The sequence below is a fragment of the Ammodytes marinus genome, assembly GCF_949987685.1.
Source record: "Ammodytes marinus genome assembly, chromosome: 5".
Classification (NCBI taxonomy): domain Eukaryota; kingdom Metazoa; phylum Chordata; class Actinopteri; order Uranoscopiformes; family Ammodytidae; genus Ammodytes; species Ammodytes marinus.
The window spans coordinates 909,361-923,330 of NC_137234.1; the positions used below are offsets into that span (position 1 = coordinate 909,361).

Sequence of the window (13,970 nt, forward strand, 5' to 3'; positions counted from 1 at the left end):
GCAGGTGAACTTACCTGCTCCATTTGTATAGTGCTTGAACCTGATTGGAGTGTTTAGAATAAAGCAATCATGTGTTTGCGCACCTAATGGCTGTGTTTACTGACTGGCTCATGTGTTTGGTAGTTTGACAGTCAGTGCTTTGGAATTGCAATGAGGTGACATCATGATATCCTCCTGTGTCTAATGTGTTTAAGTGTGTTTAGTGTTTTGCAAATCACTGTGTGTATTGTTTTGCAAAAAGTGTGAGGCTGACTTTGTGCTTATAGTGGTGCACATATGGGCCAATGGTTTGCTTCTTGAGTTTAAGGTTTTGATAATTGTGTCATACTTTTGATTTTAGTGTTTGTGGGATCGTAAAAAACTGTAAACTAAAAAAGCAGAAACGGTTACAGAAATACAGAACAGAAGAAGGGGAAATACAGAACATATTGTGCAAGCTTGAGTTTCCTAATGCAAGTATGTGCAAAGAGTTGCTTGTGTTTAATACAATTCTGCTTTTATAATTAACATTTGTCATCAACAAAAGATAGACAGATAGAAGATACTTTATTCATAAAGGCAGAAACTCACCAACTACGTGACTAATCTGACACAGTTCAAAATGTTGAACCATGTTGTCAACTGTAATGTATCACCAACACTTGTAATTAAAAAACATAAACAAATAAACTTTATTAAACTGTGGTGGATAACAGTCAACATTTAGAAGAATAAGAAAACGTAAATTTTACTCCCAAAACAGTGTCTCAAGGCATTCTGGGAAGACTCGCCTCATTTCCCCCAAAACACTAAAATATCACATGTTAAAGCCCCTTTAATAAACCCAAATCCACTAAATCCTTTGTAATTTGGGGAGATGGTTCAGTCCATGTCAGTGGGAGTGCTACCTGTATGCCATTATACTGTCCAACTGTCAATATAAAGACAATAATCTACTGTGCCTTGGACTTTAACCCATTTTATCTCACTCAGATTACAGTTTTTCACAATTGTTTAAACACATTTTTTGGAACATCAGACACAATGTGCACAATCTGAAACTAATTTACCAACTGCTTAACCAATTCTGCTGAACTCCAAACACATTTCCTGCCTTAGACTCATATTTTCATTCCAGAACACACATTTTTCACAACATTACACACAAGTTTCTATATATTGCACACTCTTCCTGGATTCTCTCTCTTGGTGATCACACAGAACACACTGCCAATCAAATTTCTAAACTCAAAAGGCTTTTATGCAGTTAGCTATAGAAGGGTCAGAGATGAGCTCCTGTTTGCTGTGATTTACAGCAGACTGCACATTTTGGTACAAATACAGTTTTTGCCGAATACTGTAAACACTAAAAGTGACTGCTATGACCACAGCATCACAACCTCTAACTTTTGCAACCATGCCCTAAACCAAAGCTCCAACCCTACAAACACGATATATGCTTTGCGCTGTGTTTGAAATTCTCCAACATACTTCTTGAAAAAAAATTAAACTAATTGAAAACCAATCAGTCTAAACCTTAGCACTACAGATAGACCCCAGGTGAGCTCAGCTCCTTTGTGAGACAGTCAGAGTCAGGGGAAGAGGAGGAGAGAGAGTGACAGGAGGACAAGGACAAAGAAGGCAACAGAAGGAGACACATACAACAGAGACACTATAGTGGACTATGTTATAGATCATGGCCTATCAATGAGGGAGCCTGGACAGAGAGTGCAGCCCAACCTGAGTCGCTCCATAATTAGGAGATTTAGTCTGGATATCAGGTGATCATTTCCCTGTTGCTTCTCAAAGGAAGACATTGAGCGTGATGTTGATGAGGCGATGTGGCCAGATGCAAACAGGAGGCGGTATCCATAAAAGGATTCATAATCCAACCACCCGATTCCTTACAACACTGTTTTTTTTATTCTACTGTAATTGTTTCTTAGTTTATGATGACACACTGAATTGCTTGAACTGCAGTCCTACCTATTCATTGTGTATGTTTGAAATGGCAAAATAAACTATTCTGCAACATGTGTGTTAGCATTTGGCAAAAAGTATTTGTTGCTACTATAGGTGAAAGTGTATGAACATGCAAAGGCATAATTCTACTGATAAAACATTCATATAGTGTTTTGCATTTATACTACAGTGTTTTCCATTCTTCACACCAGTGTTCAATGACTGCTAGAAATGTCTAGTCATATGATGTGTGTGTTTGTCATTTGAAAAGAAAACACCATTTAGTGAAGAGTTAACACTGTTTTGAGGGTAAAGTGTGCTTTTGCAAGAGAAGTGAAGGATTTTGCATTTTGTGTTTGAGTTTTGAAATTTGGGTTTAGGGTTTTGAAAAAGTGAGGTAGTCTATCAGGAAATGTGTTTAAGCAATTGTGAAAAACTGTAATGTTTAACTATAACTCCTCTCTGGAAGTTCTTTGGAAGCTGTATCATATTGCATAGACACATTTTCAACATAATTTCACAAACAAATAAGATCCAAAACATTGAATTACAAGTTGTTTCAATAAGTAAATATTGATTGTTGTACATACAGGCCTGCTGTACTTCACTCTTCATGTTCTGTTTCTCTGTAGAAACCAGGTGGCGCCATCTGCTGGAGGTCAGCTGTATGAACACAGAGGACGTTTGAAATGATCTGATAGTGACGTGGCTCACACAGGTAGAATACAAACTACTTTACACACTGCTGGGTAGCTCAACCTGTTACAACATTTAGTTTAGTTGAGGTTTTGTTTTAACAATTTGTTTCAAAGGTTTTTTTTATTCATCAAAAGATTTGCAAAGCAAATACAGTACAATGATTTAGTTTTTCCCCTTTTTTCTTCCCCCGAACACACCCCGCCCATATCCCACCCCCACACCCAACCACAAACAATCCTGCATCAAAAAATAAATAAATAAAAAAACAATACACAATGTTAAAATTTTACATAAACGAAATACACGCTACAAGAAACAAATAAACAATCGATATGAAAAAAATAAAAATAAAAAAAATAAAAAAGCTACTCTTGTATTGTTGTTGTTGGTTTTTTAAAATAATTTAGGAAGGGGCGCCAAAGTCTGTCAAATTTATTCTCGGATCTCTGGGTAGTATAACGTATTTTCTCTAAATTCATACATGACATAATGTCTCTAATCCAATGTGAGTGGGAAGGAGGAGCAGGATCTTTCCACTTGAGTAAGATAGCCCTACGAGCAAGTAATGAAGTGAAGGCCAGTACCTTCAACTTCACTTTAGGCAAGCCCGGATTTGGAGCAATGCCAAACATTGCAGTGTAAGGGTTCGGCTCAATTTGATGCTGAAGTACTTCAGAAATTGTTTGAAAAACTGATGTCCAGAACTCAGTCAAGGTGGGACACAACCAGTACATGTGAAAGAGTGATGCCGGTGCGCTCTTACAGCTATCACAGGTCGGGTCTACATCGGGGAACATACGAGCTAATTTAGTTTTAGACATGTGGATACGATGTACTACTTTAAATTGCACAAGAGCATGTCGTGCGCACATGGAGGTAGAGTGTATCCGATCCAGGACTGTTTTAACAATTTAACAAATGTTGAAACACATCCACAATTAAAACTTCAAATGTCTTCACTTCACTGCAGCTTCCTGGCGCCATCTAGTGGCCTGATAGTAGAAGTTCAACAGCTGATGATGAAGTGTTATTTGTGCTTATTTTAGGGAGAAGGGGATTGTCGTTCTAATTTTTTTGATGGAGACAAAGTTCGATTAAATTACAATCTTTATTGTCATTGTACAGAACATACAATGAAAATCAGTTGCACTCAAGGACCGGACCCAATAAAAATATCTCTTCTAATAATGAGGGGAACATATCCCCTGCAGCCCCCCAAAATGTTGTGCTGACGGGCAAAACCTTTCTTGTGTTATTTGTGCCTTTGTATTTGTATATGTATTCTATTTGTAACTTGTCTTTCTCTGCCTGCCTAGGGACAACAGATGTAAACTAGCACTTTGCTAAAATCTGGCATTTTAACAGCTGTAATTGTTACAGCTGTTCAATAACAAACACTGTCCCTAACAAATAAATAAATAAATAAAACTGACGGAATGCGCAACCAACAGATGCCACTGTTCTATTGACGATTTTAGTCAATTCTCTTGTTTTTTAAAACAACGGTAGATAAAGCTATCACTAATTACTTTAATACTTTTCTATTACAATCTCTGTGAAGTTTACAGGAGTGGTGATAGAAAAGAGGATTTCAGTTGATGTTGATGTGTTTTCTCTCCAGGTGAAAGTGTGTGTGAAGGTGTGGGCTCTGCTATGGATCAGAGTGAGGACACAGAGGAGGGAGGGGAACATGGCGGCCAGACCAAAGCTCAGAGGTGACATGTAGAATTTTGACGTCAATTTGAGTATGTTGTGGTTGTGTATGCGAGTTTGTGTAGGCGAGAAATGCCCGGATGAGTACTAACTTCCTGGAAGATTTTGTGTATGGATCGATAGGTTACTTTTCCTACTCAACCGCCCCACAATGCATTGCATCTTTTAAAACGACAGGGAAGTTAAAAAAAAATCTTTATTGCTTCTGTAAACTTCAGTGTAAACCGACTAACCTTGCATACACAATGGATGGTTAAGTAGACAGTATGTAGTATATACATGTTGAGTATGTAGGGGGGAGGACGTTAGTAGGGCTTTTACAACACAGCCTATGACTTGTTTCCGCTGATAAACTTCCTGCAGTCTATATCGGAGGCGTCAGCTGTTGATGCGTCAAACGATTTTATGCTTTCCTGCTCTCTGTCCATTTACTAACACTACAACAAGTTAATACTAGTCTGTCTACAAGAATATTCAAGTTAATTTATCACTTTAGACTTAATGAATCTTTTTGGATTTATTTATCAATGTTGTTGTTGTTGTTTTTTTTACAGGATCAATCAGAGACCAGACTCTCCTGGACCTGGAGCCAGCTGTTTGTCCTTTAAGAGTGATGACTCAAAAGATTATTGGATTAATTTTAAAGGACAACAACTGTCTGCTGCAGAGAGGTCATCTGTCACTAAGATTTGAATATCTCTAAATTCATGTCTTAACTGTTTGTTTATTTTCAGTTTTTTATTTAAATTTGTCTTCTCAATAAATGTTGTTAGTCTTAAATTAAGTATAGAGGTCTATGTTTATACTGTACTCAATAGACTACTTATTCTATAATTTAGGGGGACTCTGGGGTCTTGTATGTTTTTACTACAGGGCTAATGATCAATCTATACCAGAGGGAGGGCAAGATTTCCAACATAAAACACTTTAAAAAGGCTCAGAGGTGACATGAGGATCTGTCCATGACTCAAATCACTGCACCGTCATTATTCACTCTCAAAGCTCTCTCTCTCTGTGTGTGTGTGTGTGTGTGTGTGTGTGTGTGTGTGTGTGTGTGTGTGTGTGTGTGTGTGTGTGTGTGTGTGTGTGTGTGTGTGTGTGTGTGTGTGGTGTGTTGTGTTCAACAGACCAGACTCTCCTGGACCTGGAGCCAGCTGTTTGTCCTTAAAGAGCAACAACTCAAAGGATCATTTCTATGATTTTAAAAGACAAAAACCGTCTGCTGCAGAGAGGTAAACTGTTACTAACATTTAAATATCACTGATTCATGTTTTAACTGTTTATTTTCAGCACGGTTCTCCTCACGTTAATTTATATTCCCACATGTGAAAGCTGCTCAGTGTAACAGGTCTTCAACCTTTGGCTTCAGTTCAACACTGGACCTGGTTTGGTCAAATATATATTATGTCGCACTTTTTGTTTTTATTGTTAAAGTGCGTTTGGGGACCGCAGGAACCATTTCATAGTTCCTTTCAAAAACGTTCCTAAAACTGTTTGGTCCCAAAACACATAATGAAACATAGCTCAGCTTCCAAACCACTCAACAATCATTATTCACTTTCAAATACCTGTGTGTGTGTGTGTGTGTGTGTGTGTGTGTGTGTGTGTGTGTGTGTGTGTGTGTGTGTGTGTGTGTGTTGTGTTCAACAGACCAGACTCTCCTGGACCTGGAGCCAGCTGTTTGTCCTTCAAGAGCGACCGGTCAAAAGATTATTTTCTTGATTTTAAAGGACAACAACCGTCTACCTCAGAGAGGTAAACTGTTACTAACATTTGAATATCACTGATTCATGTTTTTACTGTTTATTTTCATCACGGTTCTGAAATGCTCAGTATAACTACTGTGTTCTGGTTGGAGTGCAGATTAATTACTGTTTCCAGTTGTTGTGAGAAAAGTTATATCAGACAATATTTGCTGTATAAAGATTAAGCATGAGAGTTTATTCAATTCAATGGTTTTCTCGCAAGGATCTTTTCGTCTTGCACAGCGAGGGTTGCAGTACGAAAAGATACTCTTCAGGTGAAAACAGTCATTTAAACCATTTACACAAAGCATCAACCACATGACACCATCTTTGTCATGTAATTGGTTTATACTTAAACAATAGGTACAGTCACACACAATGCAAACAGGAGTCCCGTAACCTGTCTGAGGATGAGGGGGGGAGGGGGTGGGGGTGGAGACAGTCTGAAAACAATAGGCTGGGTGTAGGTGTGGAATACACATAGTAGGTGGAGAGGGGGATTTGGAAGTTTCTAAATGCAGACACTGTTAAAAACAGCAACAGTTTAGTATTATTCAGAGAAATACAATATTCTATATTTGTTAGCCAGGAGACATCAATATTTCCCATTACACAGTTCAGTCTGGTTTGGTTTGGCACTCAATCATTTGCGTTTACTTTGAACATTTCTGAAGGGAACCAAAATAACCTTACCGTATGTATTCTGGTCCCCCATTGGTCTGGGTACAAAGATGTCCCAAGAGGGCGGAGCTACACACACTGCAGTCCGTTGATTGGTCAACATCGTCAGAATCTGTGCCACAAAGACAATAACCACCGTGTGCAAGAGTGGAGATTTTTTCCGTTGTTGCCCTTTCTCTATTGTGAGGCGTTTTTCCTCTTAATTGAATGAATTGGCGGCTACACTGTTTCCTACTGCTTTGATGTCCCCATAGTTACGTAGCTGCTTTGATGTCCCCATAGTTACGTAGCTGCTATGATGTCACCATAGTTACGTAGCTGCTATGATGTCCCCATAGTTACGTAGGGGCTTTGATGTCACCATAGTTACATTCATTGATTTTAAAGGACAACAACCTGCTGCAGAGAGGTAAACTTTTACTAACATTTGAATATCACTGATTCATGTTTTAACTGTTTATTTTCATCACGGTTCTGAAATGCTCAGTATAACTACTGTGTTCTGGTTGAAGTGCAGATTAATTACTGTTTCCAGTTCAGTCTGATTTGGTTTGGCACTCAATAATTTGCATTTCTACTTTGAACATTTCTGAAGGGAACCAAAATAACCTTACCGTATGTATTCATAATAATGGATTGGATTTATATAGCGCTTTATTCCTTAAGGAATAAAAGCGCTTTACACGGTTCCAGCTTCCATTCATTCACACACAGTCATACTGGTGGTGGTAAACTACCATAGTTGCCACAGCTGCCCTGGGGCAGACTGACGGAAGCGTGGCTGCCATTCTGCGCCAACGGCCCCTCATACCACCACCTCAAACATACAGCAGTCATACACATTCACACCAGGCAAGGTGGGTGAAGTGTCTTGCCCAAGAACACAACAACCATGACGAGAATTCACGGACCTGGATCTAGTCATGCAATTGGCATGTCCCTTTACGGTTTGGGCTGTGGACACAGTTTTAGGGAGTGAAGTATAATAAAAATAATAATCCTTACAAAAACAATAGGGTTCCCTGCCTCATTAGGGCTTGGGAACCGCGTTGCTCTGCAAAAACGCGGTCCCAGCTCCTGCTCGGGCTTGGCCCCCTAACTAAAACAAAGGAAAACGCGTTTGGGGTCATAGCTCCCACACCGAACATCCCACAGTCAAAAACTTTATATCCACAGATTCACTGGAGTGAGCTGCATCTTTTGGCATAGGCCACGCCCATTTGCGTATGGAACGATTTTTCGCAAAAACTGAAAAACTGACTTTTCGCTTCTCCTCCCACAATTGTTCTTGTTCAAAAAAATTTTTATACGACCTTCGATGACGAAACGGTAGCCCTTTGAATATTTGAAATTCAAATTGATTCATAAATCCAAAACTATACATCGTATCAAGTCCAAATTTTAGCCATATGTTGGTGCTACTCTTAGGGCGCACTCACACTAGTGCCGTTTGCCTGTTCCGTGCTCAGCACGATTCAGCACGATTCCCCCCCCCTCCCCACTTCCCCCGCAGGCCCGTGCTCACACTGCTCGTGGCCTGGGCACACTTGCACCTTGCCTACGTCACCGTGCACGTTTAGGATTTGGAGCTTAGTCTACTTGTAGGCTATACGACTGTTTGTGAATATTTTCATCCGGCCAAATTTGCATCAAATATTCCACTTCCACATTAGAGCAACGAGAATCCTTAAGCTATTGTTTTTTTAAAAATGTAGCCTTGACGTAATAGGTCGCGGTGGACAGTCTCATATTTGTGCAGTCCGCTGTTTATTATTAATATAACGGCCCGTCATCAGACCATATGTATCCGGATGGTTTTGTACACATCGATCGCTCCATCAAATCCAAGTCAGAACTTTTTGTATGGGCAGAGATCGTTTTTTTAAGTGTCTTTATAAAGTTTCTTGTTAAACCTTAGTGTAGGCTACTGTTTCCTTATCACTGGGCCGCGGTGTGTTGTTTTGGGTGCGTCTCCACCGCCATGCGTAAATGCAGTTATGACAGCTGACGGGAGGAAAAAGAAAAAAAATCATCTGACGAACGTGAGTAAACACGAAAACCTTTTTGCTGTGCTTTCTGAGCCGACCTAATTAGCTCTCTCCCTCTTTTATTAGCCCACACCTAGGCTTACACACACGTTAATTCTCACACATTATAGCTACAAGTCCAAGTGGTGGGCAATTCTGGTGCCGACTAGTAAGGCAGCGGATGTTAACGGACAATGCATCCTTAATAAATTCACGTCAGGAACGCCGCCTGTGTGCTTGCTTGTGCGCGTGTCATCTCATTAGCATCTGTACTTTGGCCACGGCACAAGGGGCTGTTCCGTGCTGGAATACTTTTGGCGTGGTCACACTAGCCAAACGTTCTAGACTTTAGTATGCTAATGAGCTTTGGCACGGGGCCGCGGCACTAGTGTGAGTGGCCCCTTAGTTGCGTTAAAAAAAAAATCAGAAAATTTCGCCATAAGGGGGCGCCATAAACGAGGACATTTTATATCTCCTAATTGGCCAAAGGAATTTTCTTAAAACTCAAGGGAAACCATCAAGGGGCATACCCGAGTCTATATAAAAAATATGACCAAGAAATATTAATGTGGGCGGGACATATTCATAAAATTAGATAATTTTTTTTTCTCCATCAAAGAGTTTTGGCGCAAATGCTAATCGCAGCTAGCATGTCCATTGACATTACATTGTGTAGTTAGCTCCGGCCGCCATTTTGTCAAGGCTGACAATCTGCTTTTGCTCATAACTCGCCAAACAAACATCGCACATTAAAAAACTTGAGATCCACTTGTTCTGTGACTTGAGCTGCATCGTTCTACCGTGGCAGTTTTGCGAAATTCATCCATAAGGGGGCGCCAAAAGCACACAAAATGTGTATCTTGTAAACAGCAATACCTATACAACTCCCACACCGAACATCCCACAGTCAAAAACTTTACATCCACAGAATCCGTGAAGTGAGCGGCCGGCGCAGCGGTTGACGACGAGTTGCGTCAGAGGCTTGGCCCCCTAATAACTGCTTGCAGTTCTAGTTCTTCATGTTTTCTCCACAGAGTCGATCAGGAGATCTCAGAGGTTCCCAGTGGTCGGTCTGACCAGCAGCATCAAACACACCTGGACTCAATATTCAGGGTCTGTACATGTACAACAACTTCTTTCCATCTGTTCTGTTCACAACAACCTCCATGTTTAACTGTTTAGACCAGCGGACTGTCAGTCTGTCCAACATGGATCTGATGTTTGCTACATGATTTTAGTTTGATCGTGTCGTTCATATAATATTCTGTTCCAGCTGCTGGAGGAAAACATCGTCACGTTTGTGAAGAACGAGCTGAAGAAGATGCAGAAGCTTCTGAGTCCAGATTACCCAGAATGCTTAGAGGGTCAGAGTGAGGATGAGGAGCAGAGCAGCAGCAGAGAGGCATTTCTGAAGATCACACTGGACTTCCTGAGGAGAATGAAGCAGGAGGAGCTGGCTGACCTTCTGTGGAGCAGTAAGAGGATTTTTCTAAAGGTTTAACATGATGATGAAATGAGACATTTATTTAAGTCTCAAGAGATGGAGGGACAAATGTTTGTGTGCATTCATATTTTCATCATGAATCCCTCATTGATATTGGCCGCGTTTCCCAGATTCGATCGTTCTTTGGGACGAAAGAAGGGTCGAAAGAAGGGTTCGCCTAAGAAGGAGCGCTAACATACGGTTGTTTCCCAGATGCCATCTTAAGTGCCTTCTTTGGAGAACGCGTAAGATGAAGCGAAAGAAGCTCTTTAGTGGGAGCTGTCCACCGCGGTCGTGCTAAACTGAATAAATCGATGCCAGGCGAATCGATCACCCACCTCTTTATCTCCCCCACACAGGTGGAATTAGGCTACGCATGTAACGTGTGTGTGTGTGGGGGTGTGGGTGCGGATGTGTGTGTGGCAACAAGTGTATCCGAGTAGTAATCAAGCCCATTTGCGCATATATACCCCGTGGATATAGACAAACACATGTGAAAGTGGAAGAAAGCGGCAGCCCAGTCCCAGGCAATTTGTAATTTATCTAAGCGTAAGTTAATGATGTGTGCGTATTGTGCGCCCTTTCAACAGCATTCCAGTGTCAGACTCTCAGGTAAAGCACCCGGACACTGCAGCAATACTCATAGTGTGCAGGACGTTACATGTAGCCTACATCTGCTGGTTCTGTTTATTTATTTCAGCCTTCAGGCCTGAGAGTTGATATGGGTGATGTGGTGGTTGTGGGTTTAAGGTTTAGTGATCAGTGCTTGCTTGGTGACTGGTGGTAAAGGGGTAGGGGCTGGGGGTTGTTGGACCTCAGAAGAGGTTGATATGTTCCTAAAAACTTCAGGCATTTAATAGGCGAATAGCCCAGGGGTAAAAGGTGTTCCGTAGCCTGTTTGTTTGGCTCCCAAGGGACCTGTATCTCCTACCGGAAGGGAGGAGTTGGAAATGGCTGTGGCCGGGGTGGGATGGGTCAGCCATGATGCTCCTTGCCCTATTTGATCACTGACGATTTGGTCGCTAAGAAGGTTGTAAGAGTGGGTCAGCTCCATCTTACACTTACGTCTTAGTGAAAGAACTTATTTCGCTAAGAACGAATCTGGGAAACATTCTTCTTTCACAGCGTTCTTAAGAGCGCTCCAAAGAAGTACTTAGCTCCAAAGAGGCTCTTAACGAATCTGGGAAACTCGGCCATTATTTGTACAGTTGACTCTTGTTGACTCGTTCTTATCTCTTGTGTGTTCATTCAGGAAGTAATTCTGGATTTTGTCAGCGTGAACTAAAGTCCAACCTGCAGAAGAAATTCCAGTGTGTGTTTGAGGGGATCGCTAAAGCAGGAAACCCAACCCTTCTGAATCAGATCTACACAGAGCTCTACATCACAGAGGGAGGGACTGGAGAGGTCAATGATGAACATGAGGTCAGACAGATTGAAACAGCATCCAGGAAACCAGGCAGACCAGAAACAACCATCAGACAAGAAGACATCTTTAAAGCCCCACCTGGAAGAGATGAACCAAGCAGAACAGTGATGACAAAGGGAGTGGCTGGCATTGGGAAAACAATCTTAACACAGAAGTTCACTCTGGACTGGGCAGAAAATACAACCAACCAGGACATACAGTTCACATTTCCATTCACTTTCAGAGAGCTGAATATGTTGAAAGAGAAAAAGTTCAGCTTGGTGGAACTTGTTCATCACTTCTTCACTGAAACCAAAGCAGCAGGAATCTGCAGCTTTGAAGATTTCCAGGTTGTGTTCATCTTTGATGGTCTGGATGAGTGTCGACTTCCTCTGGACTTCCACAACAATGAGATCCTGACTGATGTTACAGAGTCCACCTCAGTGGATGTGCTGCTGACAAACCTCATGAGGGGGAGACTGCTTCCCTCTGCTCGCCTCTGGATAACCACACGACCTGCAGCAGCCAATCAGATCCCTCCTGACTGTGTTGGCATGGTGACAGAGGTCAGAGGGTTCACTGACCCACAGAAGGAGGAATACTTCAGGAAGAGATACAGAGATGATGAGGAGAAGGCCAGCAGAATCATCTCCCACATCAAGACATCACGAAGCCTCCACATCATGTGCCACATCCCAGTCTTCTGCTGGATCACTGCTACAGTTCTGGAGGATGTGTTGAAGACCGGAGAGGGAGGAGAGCTGCCCAAGACCCTGACTGAGATGTACATCTACTTCCTGGTGGTTCAGGCCAAACTGAAGAACGTCAAGTATGATGGAGGAGCTGAGACAGATCCACACTGGAGTCCAGAGAGCAGGAAGATGATCGAGTCTCTGGGAAAACTGGCTTTTGAGCAGCTGCTGAAAGGAAACCTGATCTTCTATGAATCAGACCTGACAGAGTGTGGCATCGATATCAGAGAGGCCTCAGTGGTCTCAGGAGTGTTCACAGAGATCTTTAAAGAGGAGAGGGGACTGTACCAGGACAAGGTGTTCTGCTTCGTCCATCTGAGCTTTCAGGAGTTTCTGGCTGCTCTTCATGTCCATCTGACGTTCATCAACTCTGGAGTCAATCTGCTGTCAGAAGAACAAACAACCTCAGTTGCATCTGCAGAGACACCGTTCTACCAAAAAAGAAAAACATCCCGGTGGTCTAAACTCTTCAGACCATCAACCTTCCATGGATCTGTGGAAGAACAAAAAACATCCCAGGGATCTGCAGAGACACAGTTCTACCAGAGTGCTGTGGACAAGGCCTTACAGAGTCCAAATGGACACCTGGACTTGTTCCTCCGCTTCCTCCTGGGTCTTTCACTGCAGACCAATCAGAAGCTCCTCAGAGGTCTGCTGACACAGACAGGAAGTAGCTCAGACACCAACAAGAAAACAGTGAAGTACATCAAGAAGAAGATCGAGGAGACTCCCTCTGCAGAGAAAAGCATCAATCTGTTCCACTGTCTGAATGAACTGAATGATCGTTCTCTAGTGGAGGAGATCCAACAGTCCCTGAGCTCAGGAGATCTCTCCACAGATAAACTGTCTCCTGCTCAGTGGTCAGCTCTGGTCTTCATCTTACTGTCATCAGGAGAAGATCTGGACGTGTTTGACCTGAAGAAATACTCTGCTTCAGAGGAGGCTCTTCTGAGGCTGCTGCCAGTGGTCAAAGCCTCCAACAAAGCTCTGTACGTAGGATTTATCCATCAATAAATACTCTGACATCTTTTAACTGAAAAAATGTAATGTATTATTCTTTTTGTCACTGTTGTCTCTCCAGACTGAGTGGCTGTAACCTCTCAGAGAGAAGCTGTGAAGCTCTGGCCTCAGTTCTCAGCTCCTCCTCTAGTCTGAGAGAGCTGGACCTGAGTAACAACGACCTGCAGGATTCAGGAGTGAAGCATCTGTCTGCTGCACTGAAGAGTCCACACTGTAAACTGGAGACTCTCAGGTCAGGCTTCATGCACCAGTTCAACTGATGACCATTTAACATCTGATTTACATTAACAAATTAACCTTTTAATCTTTGTCTGCAAAAATGATTTATCAAAAGCTCTTTAATTAAACTTCTCTCAGGTCAGATTAAGTTGCAATTTGTCTCCATTACATTTAACAGCCTCTCATCAGGGTTAAGAATTTCTCCTGAAAATATTTTCAAATTCAAAGAACAGAAAATAGAATTTTCTATTGTATTTAGTTAGTATTAGGGTTTACACATTGTAT

The 13,970-nt window shown here is 41.8% G+C and overlaps 1 protein-coding gene across 1 annotated transcript in view; it reads left to right on the forward strand.

Moving 5' to 3' along the window:
* Positions 1-13,970, forward strand: part of LOC307251117 (uncharacterized protein) — a 51,729-nt gene that overhangs the window by 11,595 nt on the left and 26,164 nt on the right. Inside the window, exons 2-10 of the mRNA XM_080028438.1 lie at positions 2,574-2,659; positions 4,262-4,355; positions 4,908-5,024; positions 5,481-5,585; positions 6,004-6,108; positions 9,841-9,919; positions 10,080-10,281; positions 11,542-13,435; positions 13,528-13,698. Coding sequence (XP_079884564.1) covers positions 4,294-4,355; positions 4,908-5,024; positions 5,481-5,585; positions 6,004-6,108; positions 9,841-9,919; positions 10,080-10,281; positions 11,542-13,435; positions 13,528-13,698 — 2,735 coding nt within the window. The 5' untranslated portion in view covers positions 2,574-2,659; positions 4,262-4,293. The remainder of the gene's footprint in view (positions 1-2,573; positions 2,660-4,261; positions 4,356-4,907; positions 5,025-5,480; positions 5,586-6,003; positions 6,109-9,840; positions 9,920-10,079; positions 10,282-11,541; positions 13,436-13,527; positions 13,699-13,970) is intronic.